Raw genomic sequence first — 15,683 nt, 5'->3', positions numbered from 1 at the left:
CAATATCAAACACTTCACTGAGTCATCTGGTCATCCAGTTTTTTTCCAAGGGCCAGTATTTTTCTAATATACAGTAGACCTGTAGTGTCTTTACACTCACAATTTGTGATTCGGACCCCCTGAAGCTTCTCCTGATCGCTTGATTGTCATGCTCAACCACACTTGGCTGCACCAGCGAGCGGCACAGACCACCTTCGGTGCCGGAAAAGAAAAAAGATGGCAAGCAATTAGAAGCCAGTCTGTTGTTAGGGAGAGGGAAACGTCACAGCAGGCATTATGGGAGATTCACCGAAAGACGCGTGCTCTGGCATATGATCCCTGCATAACAACAGACACTGGGCGCATTTTAATTAGCTCTCGCCGTAACATCGCAGCATGTGTAGTCGCAAACACTGCTGGGATTTTCAGTTGGATACTAATCTAGATGAGCTTTTTTTTCACTTTTCTTGTAAGCAAACGTTGATCTTTCTATCGGGATGTCATATTGTTGTATCGACTCTGCTTATCCCTGTGGAACAAAGTGCTGTCATGTATTTAATTAAAATAAATATGCAAAACTGTGCACAACTTTCCTAAACCATGCTGCGTATTACAGCATTTAAATGTCATGGTAATAATATATGCACCAGATTGCAAGGGAAAGACACACATAATCAACTTCTACCATAAAACAGGAGATGGGTGGTACATCCAGTATAGTTTGACTAATTCCCCAGTGTATACTTATGAGCACCTCCAGAGATTCAGCTGAGAAGTGACAAAAGTGCAGCAAAAATAGCTTTTAAAAAAAACTCCACCTGGCTGCCAGTGGGTTAGGAGCGCCAATTATCATATTGCTCAAATCCGCCTGCTCCTCTCAGATCAAGAGTATTTGCATTGCACCGAGGAGAGTGAAGAGGGTCGAACTGTTCTCACCAGGCACACTTCAGGACTCCCCCTGTGGGCAGAGGTGCTCAGATGTGAGGAGTCAAAGTAGTGGAGGAATATAAATAGCTCCAGGGTACGGGGCGAGTTGAAAGCTCACCGATAATGTGGTCTGCCGCTGAAACAAACAGCCGCACTTCCCTCTTGAAGATATGAAGAGTTTATTTGAACACCCACTTCTTAGTGTCACTGCGACAATGCACTTATTGATACTGCGCTTTGCTAAAACTCAAAGCTCTTTACACAAAAGGCAAAGGAAATCACTGGGGGTATAAGCTGGTAGAATATTGAATTCTGCTGAGGTCGCCATACGCTAGCTTGCTTTGTATTTGCGTTAAGGGGAAACCGGGGCGCTGTAGGAGAGTGACACAGAATTCCCAAACTTCCTCTAATTTATAACCATAACTTATTTAACTTTGGGGCTGCTTTTGCTGAACTCATGATGTCCCTAACTGTTATAATTGGTCTATTTTCTAACAGCAGCATCGATCAATTGCTGAGTTCGGGCTTTTTTCCTGAAGTGCTTTCTTTCAATGTCTCTTGATGCATTTCTTGAAGGCCAAATGGAGCAGTTTCAGCGCAGTGTATTAATTTAAAGGCATTTATTTCCAATGGTTATATATCCACTTAAAGGCTATGGATGGTACATCCATAACCTCCGTCTGGCTACAGAATTGTATTTTCAGTGAAAGAGGTCGGAGAAGAAATACAGCACGCACATTCTTTGGATTTCAAGGAAGCTAATTTATTTCTCACTCTCCGAACGGTAGCACCCCAAGCACGACTAAGAATCTGAAACTCCTCTGATGAACTTCTGCTGCATGTGAGTCCCTCTCCCTGTCATCCACCAGCCCCGGGCTACCAACAAGAAATAGGAAAAGGGCACCATTATCAGGTTTTAGACAACCAAGCTTTCATTGCCTTTCTCCCGTCTGATTGGAAAATGACCAAACTTCTAAAGGGTGGTAACCCCGGGCTGGAGTCGTCATGGTTAAAACCCCCCAGCTAGAGCAGCATATCTCCCCAGATAGCACCCAATCTTCATCCCTCCATGCTGTGATATCCCTGTTCCATCTGATGCTATCTCTAAAATGGTATGGGATCAGTATCAGAGATGATGCTATCACCGTACAGTGTGGAGATATTGGATTGTAATTCATAGCCTCCTCCTGCTTAGACGGAGATATGTGAGGCTGTGCGAGTAAAGCCAGTGCATCTGCGGCTTACTTAGGGAAAGGGATTGAACGGTGCTTTATGCTCCGTAGCTGCCTATGTGGCCCCCAGGCCAGAGCAGTCACAGTGCCTGTTCATGCTGTATGCCTTAATGAGGACAGGAGAGGCAGATGATGGAGAGTCAATTATAACCTCATGTTGGAGAGTAACACTATTTCACCTTTCATTACACCTCAATGCCATGGGCTAACTGGGTCTCATCAGTTAGTGAAAGGTACTCATGCTAGAAGGCCACGCTGGTGTCAGTCTTGTGTGGAACGAAGGAAAAAGGGAAGTTAGAGGAAGATTTTCGGCTTTAAAGTCCTCCGTACTGCGGCATTTCACAAAATAGGTCTAAAACATATCTAATACAAAATACAGACAATATAGCAAACATGCATGAAATAATATAATTTTTATCTCCTGCAAATTCTCAAATAGTGCCTCTATTTATCTCAACTACACAGAGAACCCAATCATTATTTGAAAAAGGCTCATATTATAAGACAGGACTTTGATTGTAATTTTCGGATCTGCTTCCATTTCAAAGGAATGATAGAAATCTTGCTGAGTTACGTGTGATGATTGATATATATCTGTTGGATAAATATTCAACTACACACTGCAACCCGTTAGCTTAGCTTAGCATAACAACTGGAAGCAGGGCTAGCCTGGCTCTGTCCAAAGCGAAGTCAATCTACCTCAAGCTAACTTCTAAACGTGTTATATCTCATTTATTTTATTCATTGAAAAAAAGTTTGGAAGACAACACCTTTTGTTTAAATGGAAGATTATGTGGCTAAGTATTTCTTCTTGACAAGGGAGTCATAGATGTTGATGTTGTTGGCTGATAATGCAAACTTAACACTGTTGTTTCCGTTTTGAGAACACAAGTCTCATGATATACTATTTATTTCCAGTCACTTCCTGTTTTTGTTTTACAAATCTCTAGCTATTTGAGTGATGGTTATTCCAAGCCTTCACTTTTTTTACGACTTGTATGAGTATTTGAATACTTGCTATCATTTGAAGAGTTTGTAGTATTATATTATTCACACTGTATATTTCCTTTCTAACTGAAGCTGGACGCCTCACTCTAAATCTGAATCTATAGTCATGTCTACTCTTTGTTCCTCGCAGATCCGATGGACAAAGACAGCGGGCAGTGTGTCGGACCGTTTCCATGACTCCAGTGTGTTCAACCAGACGCTCAACATTGCAAAGATCCTGAGGACCCAGGGGGGGCGCTACTACTGCAAGGCTGAGAACGGCCTTGGATCCCCCGCCATCAAGTCCATCCGGGTGGACGTCTACTGTAAGTGCCATGTTACCATGAAAATGCGCCCTCTGTTATTATGGGTTTCATTCTTGGGTTACAAGGAGGCAGACTGAGAACAGTACGTTTTTCTAAAGGTGTGATTGCAGTTTGTATCTTTGTTATTGACCCTGAGAAAGGTGTATATTCACACTTCTGAATATGCAACAAAGTCTCTTAGCGCTACAGTCAAAAACACTAGTGCCGCTTCCACCATAGATACCTTTTAAATTGTAAGAAGTGAATATGCTTTAGAATAAAGTACTTCAAATAAATATTATGTGGAATGAAACAAGTCCTGCAACAACCCAAATATTTTTTAAAGTCTTCAAATAAAATCCACCTATAAACAGAGACATCTGCAGCACAGACGTTTAGTGCTGATCAGTGAGAAACATGTAAAAAAACCTACAGCCCGATTTAGCAGCGTTCCATATTTATGCTTTGAAATAAAATGTTGTTATTCAGAGGTAGGGCATCCAAAGAGACCCCTGCGCTCTCCTGAGAATGTTAATTAAGCTAAAACGCTTTTATTATCCCATCGACTGCAAGTGCCACCTCTCTATTTTTAAAGTTTCAGTTCGGCGAACGGTGAAGGCTCATTAGCATTCATCAAAGAAAAACAGTGATTTAGTGTTGTTGTTTTTATTGATCGGGCATTGATTGTCCTATTTCACCTCGCATGTGGGTCGAAGAGTGCCGAGACGGGGGAGCCGCTGCCCTTTCATCGCAGTCGCATCGGATAAACTTCCAACCACCAAGAGTTTGTATCCAATGAGTAATATGTGGCTGTGTTCTTATCATCTATATCAAGGAAAGTCTTTCTGGCTGCTAATTCGGAAACAAATCGAGTTGTTGCGCTTTTGAACGCCTCCTTAAATGTTCACTAGTGTTAGACTTCTTTCTTCTCTTCTCATCTACTCTTTCCTCATTACATTTTACATTATATGTTATTTAGCCGACGCCAACTTACAGTACATACACTTAAATACCATGGATTGCATGCCTATGGGAGCCATTTTTGGGTTGGGTATCTTCTCCAAGGACACTACGACATGTTGACTGCAGAGGCTGGGATTGAACTCCTGACCCTCTGATTGGTAGATCGGCAGATAACTCCCCATTGGTCCCCTGAGTCAAATCTGCCCTCCTCTCCTCTCCTCTTTAGACTCCCTCAGTCGCACTCAATCCTGGCTTTCTTTGAAATACAAAGCAGAAAAATTAAAAAAATAAACTAATATGAATCTAATATAATCAATGACCTCTCCCTCTTAATTTGTTGCCAAGCATCCAATTTGCAGTCGCAGAGGAAAAAACCAAACATATTTTGCAGTAAATTAGCTCCACTCTCCCAAGTCCTTGACACGTTTCCAGTAAGGTTCATTTGATGCATTGTAGATTGGAAACACTGGGCTTTTTCTTCTAAGGGTCTCTCCTCTGCCCATATTTTCTTTCATGTCTCGGTCTTATTCTTTCCCCATCCTTGTGTCTGTTTATTTGGACTGACACGGGCAAAGGTTGTGGAATTGAAACTAGTTTGTAAAGCCCCTTGAAGGCCTGAGCGTAGCAGCAGAGCAGGGCTGAGTGTATCACAGTAGCTGACAGTCAGAGGCCTTGTTCCCTCGTGCACCGTTTCACCTTGGCTGCACTAAAGAGCCGCAGGAGCAGACGTGGAATGAAGCCAGAGAACACACCAGAGGATAATCAGAGAGATCCTCAATGAGCATCATTTTGAGGTCAGCGTGTTCATGCTGTGGATGCACTAAAATTGTACACTTGTGTATTTTATGTGTCATAATAAGATTTTTAAAAATGGTGCCGCCCCTGGGCTGAAATTCACATGCTACAGCAGCAAAAAGGCACACCAAAGCCCCTTTCCACACATCCACTGCAACCATGATATTATCTAGATATCACCCAGAGGAGCTGTATGTGAGATTGAAAGTTCTGAATCATTCGGATAGGAGATCCTGCCGACTTTACCCGCCGGCTGCCTCATACTAATGTAATGGACCATTGAACCCATGTATGAATATAGCAGCTAATTCTCTTGAGGGTCCACGAAGAGCAAGTGGCCACTCTAATGCCATTTTTACTGCGGCCGCACAATCGTAAGAAAACATACATGGAAAAAGAGGGGTCCCCTCTTCAGAATAAACTTGTTTAATTGGAAAGACATGAGATTTGGGATTTATTGTTGGTAAGGGCCAATGCCAAAATCCTCAATAGGTTTTTATTCAATCCAGCTGCAAAAGTGAAAATGCTTTTGAAATTGGCAATCTCCGGTTTTGTGCCAGGCAAACAACCAGATTAAGAGGTGTAAAAACTGATAAAAAAAACCTTTTTAAAATTAAAACAGAAAGATGTTTTAGAAACTAGATAAATGACATTAATAAGAATATAAAATAAATACATTCTAGTTCCTGAGACTACAGTATGTGAGTGCACCATGCAATTATTAATGCAAAAATCTAACAAACGTGCAACGCAGCTAACACAGCCATGAAGCGTAGACTATATTTTTTAAGTATAGTGTAATTGTGTAAGTATTTGTAAAATGAACACATTATACATCAATGTTATACATACATTGATACATACATTTATAGAAAAACGATTTTATTCCAAAAAGTAATATTCAACGTTTACAAAATAATATAATGCAGTGTAATTTAGTTATATAATATATCAACAGGGATCTTCTTTGTATGCTTATGCAATTACATCAACAAATGAGCAGTTAATGACAACATGTAGAAAAGAAACTTCAAATATTGAATGACATGAATATCATTAAGCAGACATGCTTTGTTTCTTTCACACAGTAGTGCTTTTTTTAAACTGCCATCCTGATGGTGTCCTTGCATCTGGCCTTGTAACACAGTATGTGTGTACTTCATTAGTTAGCATTGTGCTAGACTGCAGCAAAAGCACATCAGTCCTCCTGAGCAATGTTACAGCTGTCCCCTGGGGGTGCATTTAATTGATGGGCCTCTGCAGTGCGTGCTATTTTTAGTGGTTTGCAGCTACGATTTTTAATTAGTATTAAAATGGTTGTTTCTGAGCTGGACCTCCCAACAAGAACAGCACCTTGAATTATGTGTGCCGTAGTCTTTTCAGATGTATCTTGCATGCGTGTCACTGTTTGTGTCTAAAAAAAACAACACTGGAGGTTATATTGGACTGTACCATTCCTGAGAAGGGGGGGTTCTCTGTAGCACACACAAGACCAGTAATTTACATAAACAGGCTTATAACCTGAAGATAGTTGTAACACTCACTTCCTTGGTTTTCTTCCCAGAAAGATTATCATGCCTCTGCTTCCTGGAATCGAGGTTCTTTTTTTCAATTTTTAAATAAACACTTGAGAGCTTATTCACATATGCACGTCCATTAGTTTGGAGTATTTTGAACACGCCGTTTTTCACAGAGGTAGCCTGACTCACTCCCAATGAAATGATAACAATGGAAATAAGAAGAGCTAAATGTAGACAGATATACAGATAAGACAGCAAACATCTTCTGTAGACTGTGACCAGCAGATGTAAACAGGAAGTAGTAATTAATGCTAATGTCTCACCTGCACAGCCCAAAAGAGCTGATATAAGCCACATAGCCAGCTCAAAGCTAACATATTTACAAAGCTCTGAAGTCCATCTAAGCACATTTTATACCTGCTGACACTTCAGTTGTGTTTGTTTGCAGTTAGGTCTGTGGGGAAGGTCTGTGCAAAGTTAATAAAGAACCTCTCCCAACTCCTACACTAATCGATTTGAGGCTTAAGATGCTCACTTCTTTTTCCTACAGGGGACTCATTTCTGTGTTTTCATTTAATTTCAGCTGCATACATTTTCCTGCAGCATCTAATGTTTCATTGAGTGACTGATCGAGGAGGGATTAAGAGTTCTGCAGGGCCAGCTTATTGCAGGCTCAGAGAGTTCATCGACCATGGCCAGCACAATATATCAAGTAGAGATTCGGGAGGAGGCAGTCAGGGGGAAATGTGACCAAAGTGACCCACCAAAAAAGACAGTTTTTAATAGAGTTTAGAGGCATTCATTATTGCTATGTAAAGCATGTTGCTAATGAATGAAAACAAGTAATAACCAGTCAACTGTTTTTCAAATACATACCGGTATATTAAAATATATTAAATGGTGCTGAAATGAATGAAAAACAAATCAGTAATCAACTATTTAATTCCTGTGTTTTATACTGTGTGTTGGACTAACCAAGCAATTTGAAGACAGCACCTTGAGTTCTGTGACCCTGTGATCTTGTGGACTAAATGTGCTATTCATTAAAATAATTTAAATGAAAAATAATCATTGGTTGCCAACCTAATATTAATCTGCTGAATGAATCCCAGCACAACTCCCCCGCCGATAAACAACACAATCATCAAAGTCAATAATTGGTGCCCGAACATAGAGGTGGTCAAATTAACTCGGAGAGAGCGGAACCGAATGAGTTGAGCTGATGGACAAATGGAAAACAAATTGCTGTGCCTTAAACCTGCTCAGCCCAGGTCAGCATTTACCGTACAGGTTGTGATAAAAGACCACTTTAACAACTCACTTTAAAATGGTCTGAACAAGCCGGGCAACACTGAATACATTAAGATTCAGAAAAAATGAAATAAAAACATGCAGCCAATATTTTTCTTTCCAGAGTTCACAGAGAAGAAAAAACACTTTGTACCGTTTGTCCATATGCTAATGTTGTGCAGAAGATATTAATGTTGTCTGCCTAGTCAGCCAGTGCCACTTTGTCAGCGCCTGTGAAATAGTAAGAATCGGGGTTATGCATATTTTGTGAAAAAACAACCCACTGGACTGTAGATATCACTTTACTGAAGCTTTCACACAGCCTCACTGCTCCCTGATATTTCTCACTACATTCCCTCAAAAGAAGGATTAGAATAAGACAATAGCCTGCTTTCTGTGTGTTATCTTACACAGCCCTTTCTCTATACGGTGCCGAAGCCAGACAATTCTAATCAGGACACTGTGTGTTTATCGGCACACGGGCTAGAGTCTGAGCTTGAATCATCTTTTGGCAGCAGAAGCGTTGATCTTGATCCGAGACCTGCGAATGTGTGTGTCCATTTCTTTGTGTGCTCATGCGTACGAGAGGGAAACGAAAATAGAGACTGCCCATTGGTTTCAAGCGCGTGCTTATGCATGAACACACTCTCCACCAGCGAGGTCCTGACTCACACACACACATGTCAAAGGCTTAACTTCTCCTGGCGTACGCCTCCTCAGCTGTGCAAGGCCGACTTGTGGAAGTGTGTGTGCTTTATGTTTGCCTTCCATCGATGGAGTTCATGAAGGGGCTCAGAGACCAAACATCAGCTGATGGTGTGTGTTTAGCGGCCATGCTGGCTTTCTTTTATCCAGTCGGTCAGTATATCTGGCACTTCCTATCTCATCAGGTGTCCAATTCGTGCCGCCCTGCTGCAAGGTGCCTGAGTAAATGTGTGTGCAGTGCAAGAGAGGACAGAGAGAGTCGCAGAGACACGGAACATAGTGATAAACATGGAGTTTTGACTGAGGCTGAGGCAGTTATTATTAGCTCATTTATCCTTTCATTACTAGTGTTTGCAACCTGTGCCTGTAATTATAAAGCTTGGAGAGGCTCTTTTAAAGTGACTACATTTGGGTATACAGAGGGAAGTGCGTAGGAAGGTGCTCTTCTATCGATTAGTGGGTTCAGCAGGATGAAACCGGTTCTGGATGCAGGTTCAATGGGTTGAGTTATGACACATACTGAACAAAGATATAATTGCTACTTGGTACAGTAGACCATTTCCTAGTTATAGACTGTGCAGTGAGGCTGTTTTTTTCTATGGGTAACATTCACAACTACAGGTAATTCAATTGCATTCATTTTTTTGCCAACCAATGTAACTATTGCTTCTTTTGTCAAGCTATCTGTAGTTGCATGGCACATATGACGTTTACTGTACAATGATAATGTGGGAAGATTAACCACTTACATTTTTTAGGCTTAACTTTAAACTGACAATTGCACATTTGATCAGATGTAGGTAGCTAACTGTTTGAGCTCATGTTGGCAACAATTAGCCTTTCAAAGCAGTTTTTAGGGTGAGGACTGACCTACTGGTAGCATGGCAAGAGCCTAAGAATTTCACAAGTCCTGATAGCATCTACCTACAATGTTAATATGCTGGTTTTGGACAAGGCTTTTTTTTAAGAAACCTGTAACCCATAAAACGAATGTAGTTAGCTTAAGATAGGCTGCTTAGCCTTGCAAGTACCTCTAAATTACAACCACAGATACATAAGTAAGTTAGTAATATAATAATACGTTTAGAGCAGACAAACACGCTGTTGAATCCATTCCTCACACTTAGGCTTCTGTGCTTTTTTTATGGAAAGGCTGAAAATAAACATTTCTTTCACCACAAACCTATTAACACTGCTTCAATGTGTGATTATTCCTAATTGTGGCAGACCTGTAGCGCACAGTTTCATCTATTAAGCTAGGTGAAGGTTAAGCAAACTGATAATTATTTAACCTGCAAGTTTTGCTCTTTGAGACACAAGTAAATGATAATAATACAAAACAACAAATAGCTCATAGTTCTTCTACCTTCCATCTGGAGCTTATTTCATGTCCATGTTACAAATGAAATTCAAGCAATATAAAATCTGCTTCATATATTGTTGGACTATATACAGTATTGTGCTAGGAATAGAAAGGAAAACCACCTTGGTATCTCAGAAAGATGCGATACTATGACACGAGGTGATGTATTATACAATCTTCTGATAAGGTCCCATAATGTATGTAGACAAAGATATATGTGCATTGGTTCTAAAGTGCTTTTGGATGTAAATGACCTGCTGTGATGAATGGTGTGATACAGCCACGGTGAGTTATCTGAGCCTTGTTTGAATCAGGACAGAGTGAATCAGCACATTATGTGTACATTATGTAAATGTTTGCTGGTTTGGTTAATGGAGGTAAAGCCAGTTCACGACTGCCCATTACTCTTTCAAGGACTTCCTCTGGGGAGGGGCCCTTAATCAGAGTCGTGGAGTCAACCTCATCTCTTGCCTCTGTTTTTCTCCCCATCAAGTGCTTAAAACACGCTAGTGTGTTTATGTATGCTAATTTGATTATCTTAGAATTCCAGTCTTATCTCCTTTTTGTTCTCCTAACGTTTTGTCTCCGGGAGAGGAAAGGCCACAGATGATGTACTGACTGCTAGTCGTTTATTTTGTTGTCAGTATGTTAGAATATGGACAACAACATCCACATGGCAAGATCCAGCAAAACAGTCTAAGCTCTACTCATTTATAATACTTAGCGATGTAGAGAACAACACAGAGTTTAATGACTGCCTGTGAATGGTATGATGTTGTTAAAAGAAGTCTCAAGAGGAGAGAGATCTTGACTTGATTTTCTAAGGTGAAAAATATTGTTCAAACAATTATGATGCAGAGCTCTGGTTCTTGAAGTACAACAACATAAGAATACAACGGAGAAAATAAATGAAATAGCTGTTTACTGATTTTGTTGGAGGGTGATATGAGGTGATGGAAAAGAAAAAGAGAATCAGTAATGATTTCTAGAATGTGATATCAAAAACTAGGATGTTGCAGCAGTATATTGGTTACAGAAGTCTATGTGTGTTTGAAAATCTGAGTATTGATTATCTCACCAACCCTTGGACAATACTATGATAGGATCCACGTTTAAGTCCACAGCAACAACTTGGCTACATCAACTAACAACCATTATGGAACATTTCTGTATGTTTTATGCCACAAAATAGCGTATCTCTGCATTACCAATAAATACAATTAATGTTTTTTACGGTAGATGTAGAATGTTTTTTTGTGCCAGTCATAACTTCAAGAACATTCTTCCAAAGCCTGTTTCAAACCTTTGGCATTCATATTTAATGGTGGATTGACTTTATTGAGCCCATAACATCTTCATGGGAGACCGAGCACTCATTATGAGTTGACTGTAGCATTGCTGACGTAACTGCGTGCAAACACTCACTGTGTAACCCAAGAAGCAGCAGCACATCCCGAAGAAGATAGGCTGTTTGCCAGGATGTTTAAATGCCAATGTATCAGTGTCTGTAATTAAATGTGCACTCCTACATCAGACATTTGAATAAGAGGTCAAATAAGGATCATCCACACGTGAATAGGTATCTCGTTTGAAAAAAACAAGCCTGCGACATCAAAAGAAAATGTGAATAATCAACTTATTTGTTTTAGAAAATGCTTTCACATCATCATTCGAGCAAGATATCCTATCTTTGGTTCGTCTTTGTCCGGACAAAACAACGGAGAAGGTCATTAGTCTGAAACCAGACAAGAACTCTATCTTGTCGCTGGTGCTTCGCCTACAACTCTAATGGTTGGTTTCTAGGTGTTGTTGTTTAGATCAGCGGTCTGTGGCTTGCCTGTTTTTCAGGGAGATGGATTAGAGAAGAGATTGGATGAAGCAGACAACACTGTCTAAAGGAGAGGGTGGAGAGGAGATTCATGACTCCCCTTAAAATACACTCACACATACCCAGAGCAGAACTGGACATCGTTATGGTTTCCTTATCGCCATCACTGGGAGGAAGTGAGGGTCCTGCTTTGAGACTACTGACATCTGCCCTGTGCATTGCAAATTGAGAAAAACACATTCAAATAGACACAACGTGAGCAGAAAATGACATCCTCAATAATTTGACGATATACAGGAACATCAATTTATAGGTCAACATTTATAAAAAACATTCCGGAAAGCTCAAAAATAAACAAACTGTTTCAAGGGGGCACAAAAAGGTGTTGCACAGGACTGGGACCCCCTTATTGTCAACAGGGTTTAAGGTTAATAAACTAATTGAAGTTGTTTATCTATCACTGTAATGACTCATATATTACAATAAGGCAAAACGGCTAAGCGGTCGTTAACAGCAGGTATCTGCGATGACATCTAAATCACTTGATCGCAATGTTAAATTAAGCCCAAAAAAAACAAATTTTCCAACACCACCTTTTAGTAAATGTTTCTTAATTAGCAGTACGTTGAGCTTTCAGAGCCATCTTAGCATCTCCGTTTATCGCACATACACATTGGTCGTGTACACCCCCACCCAGTGCACCCCCACCCAGTGTTTCTCTGGAGACAGCATGATCGGGAGGCGTGTGGCTTTGGCGCAGTGGATAGAGCCTTGTTCTGGGGATCAGATGGTCACAGGTTCAAACCCCACTGCAGTCAGCATGTCGTTGTGTCCCTGGGCAAGACACTTCACCCCAAATTGCTCCTGTGGGGATTGCCCACAGTATTGAGTATGTAAGTTGCTTTGCATAAAAGCGTCTGACAAGTAACATGTAATGAAGAGCAGTGTCAGTGAGGTAGATGGAGGTGCAGGAGTGGGCTGCGGCTCTCTGGACAGATCGGCTGCAGCTCTTAAAGGAACAGTTTGAAAGCGCAGTTAACGTGCAGGATGACTTCATCTGGCTACAGGGAAAAAACATTCACTTTTAAACCAAAACATCTATTTGCATAAATGTGACTTGAAGCGACGAGGACTAATCAAAAGTCCACTATTAAGCTCTGGAGGTTTGTTTATGGCACAAATGAAATGCTTCTTTAGATCCATACTCAAATTATCTAAATCCTTTTTGTTGTTTATAATACATTAGCAGTCCGTAACTCGAGGGGGAAAGCCTACTTTACTATACATTAGAGAATCTGCTTGTAATTCTAACAAGACCATTGTCTTCTATATCCGATTAGGCTACTCTGCCACTAAGAATACAGTGTACTGCATTGCATCACAACCACACCATTAACTCCATTCCGCATTGCTACTTTAATTGGCAGTAATTACACTTAACCAGGCCTGATGGCTGTGGCCTCAGAGATGGAGTTAGTTACCATTACCATAAGGCCCAATGCATGTACTATGGTAGCTGGAAAGAGGGAGAGAAATAGAGGAGTGAAAGGGAATGGAGAAGTCAAGTAAATGAGATTGGATCCAAAAAAGCGAGAAAAAAAGCTTTCTCCCCCCTCCCCCAGAAGATATTTAAGTTAACGCAGGAATATGGAAATTCTTAATGAATAATTCAGGAGTTTTTACTCAGTGCCACAGATGCATGCCACAAAAATAAACCTTAACCCAACGTGACCAAACTCCCCCTCACTGTGCCCCCCTCCCACTTTACAGTGTATTAAAACAGATGTCTTGACCCCTGGCAAACTGACCAACTGAAAAATACATTTAAAACTCCAAATATTAAAGCCTATTTTTGTATAAATGTGTACCAAGGCAAGGCAAGTTTATTTATACAGCACATTTCAACACAAGGCAATTCAAAGTGCTTTACAAAAATGAAAGACATTAACAGCATTTAAGAAACATATTATAAAATGATATCTAAAAACGCTCATTTAAAAGCAAAGATACATGAATCACAGTTACAGTGCAGTGTGAGATACACACATCTGAACGAACCCCCCTTTGGAAAATTATAATCTGACCCCATGGTACCTTTTAGTTTTCGCCGAAACTATTCCTCTTTTTTATTTTTAAATGCACCTAGTTAAGTTTACCTTGTCTTTCTAGGACTTTTTTGGTATCCTCCGTGAACCAGGGTCTTGAAACCAAAACGAATTCCTGTACCCCATGGTACCTTTTTAGTTTTCGCCAAAACTATTCCTCTTTACAGTAAATGCACATTAGTTAAGTTTAAGTTGTCTTTTCTAGGACTTTTTTGGTGTCCTCCGCGAACCAGGGTCTTGAAACCAAAACGGCACACGTAGGGGACTTTAACCCCAATAATGACTTTAACTACCTTTGGGGGGACTCAACACAAGGCAATTCAAAGTGCTTTACAAACATGAAAGACATTAAGAAAATGGCATTAAAAAGCAAAGATAATAAAAGTTACAGTGCAGTTTAAGATATGAATATATCAATTAAAAGCAGCGGCAAAAAGAAAAGTCTTCAGCCTGGATTTAAAAGTAGTAAGAGTTGCAGCGGACCGGCATGTTTCTGGGAGTTTGTTCCAGATATTTGGAGCATAATAACCAAAGACATAAACGCATGAAGCCACCTTACCCTATAAACCTGCACTGTTAAATGAGTACACCATGAGGAAGTGGATACACCGAACCAAAACCCTGCTTCATTAGTTTTTTTCCATTTACAATTGGTATGCCTGTGACATTCATTTCATTACACAAGTAGCTAAGAAGGTGTGTTTTCGTAAAGCATGTGAGCAATGTTTGCATATTGTTATCTGTCTTTCATTGCTTTCGCTTCAAGCGTTACATTTTTAATCATTCTTATTAAAAATGCATGGAGATAGTGGTTTAAATGCATGCCACAATGGAAATCTTTGTATTGAGTGCAAAACCTTCGTGACAATAACCAGAATGCGAAAATATGTATTGAGCAAAACATTTGAAAAATATGTTTTTAAATGCACGAAAACTAATGTATGAGGAAGTCTAAATAAATAAACAAGGATATTCTTATTTCCAAGTGATTTTTCAAGACAAAGTTTGAGTTGAGAGGATATAAAATGCTCGTTTTCAGGTATATATTTGTATTTTGACATGTTTCCATGCTTTAATGTTAAAAAGTACTTTATTCTTCTCATTCTGCATGTGCTAGATATATATTTTCACCCTCTGTCTGAAACCACAACCCAGTCTTCTCTGATTGGCTAGCTGGCCGGCTATGTTGGGTTTAGTAAACGGCTTCGAGATGTGCCGGAAAGGTCCTGCTTCTCAGCCTATTGCATACAATGAGCGCCAGCCAATAGAAGTGTGAATGTTACATAGTGATGTCACTATGTTACAGAAGTAAAAAAAATTGTCAAATCAAGGTGGTTCGGACACGGGGGGAGTGTGTGAGAGATTTGGGATTTAGCCTTTGCAGAACATGCACGGAAACCTTTATAACACACCACAGGAAATAGTTTTAAATCACCCAAAAAATATAATATCAAGACATTTACACATGAGTAATTGGAAGTTTAGCTTTAAAAGGGATATTTCTTGTGTAAAATATAAAATAATGCCTTTTAGAATAAACATGCTTAGTTTCTTTGAATTGGAAATTCCTTTTGAAATGACAATATTTTTAACAATGTTGTCAGGCAGTCACTGAAAAAGCTAACTGTCTGAAGGCAGTCCTAATGACCCAATCCTCTATAGTGTTTATCATCAGTTCACCTTT

The 15,683-nt window shown here is 40.0% G+C and overlaps 1 protein-coding gene across 1 annotated transcript in view; it reads left to right on the top strand.

Annotated features, from left to right (window-relative positions):
• Positions 1-15,683, top strand: part of mdga2a (MAM domain containing glycosylphosphatidylinositol anchor 2a) — a 176,072-nt gene that overhangs the window by 65,625 nt on the left and 94,764 nt on the right. Inside the window, exon 3 of the mRNA XM_034150816.1 lies at positions 3,277-3,451. Coding sequence (XP_034006707.1) covers positions 3,277-3,451 — 175 coding nt within the window. The remainder of the gene's footprint in view (positions 1-3,276; positions 3,452-15,683) is intronic.

This window comes from Trematomus bernacchii, unplaced genomic scaffold, assembly GCF_902827165.1.
Source record: "Trematomus bernacchii unplaced genomic scaffold, fTreBer1.1, whole genome shotgun sequence".
Classification (NCBI taxonomy): domain Eukaryota; kingdom Metazoa; phylum Chordata; class Actinopteri; order Perciformes; family Nototheniidae; genus Trematomus; species Trematomus bernacchii.
Note: the sequence above shows the minus strand (reverse complement) of the source record. Positions and strands in the feature narration are given on the sequence as shown.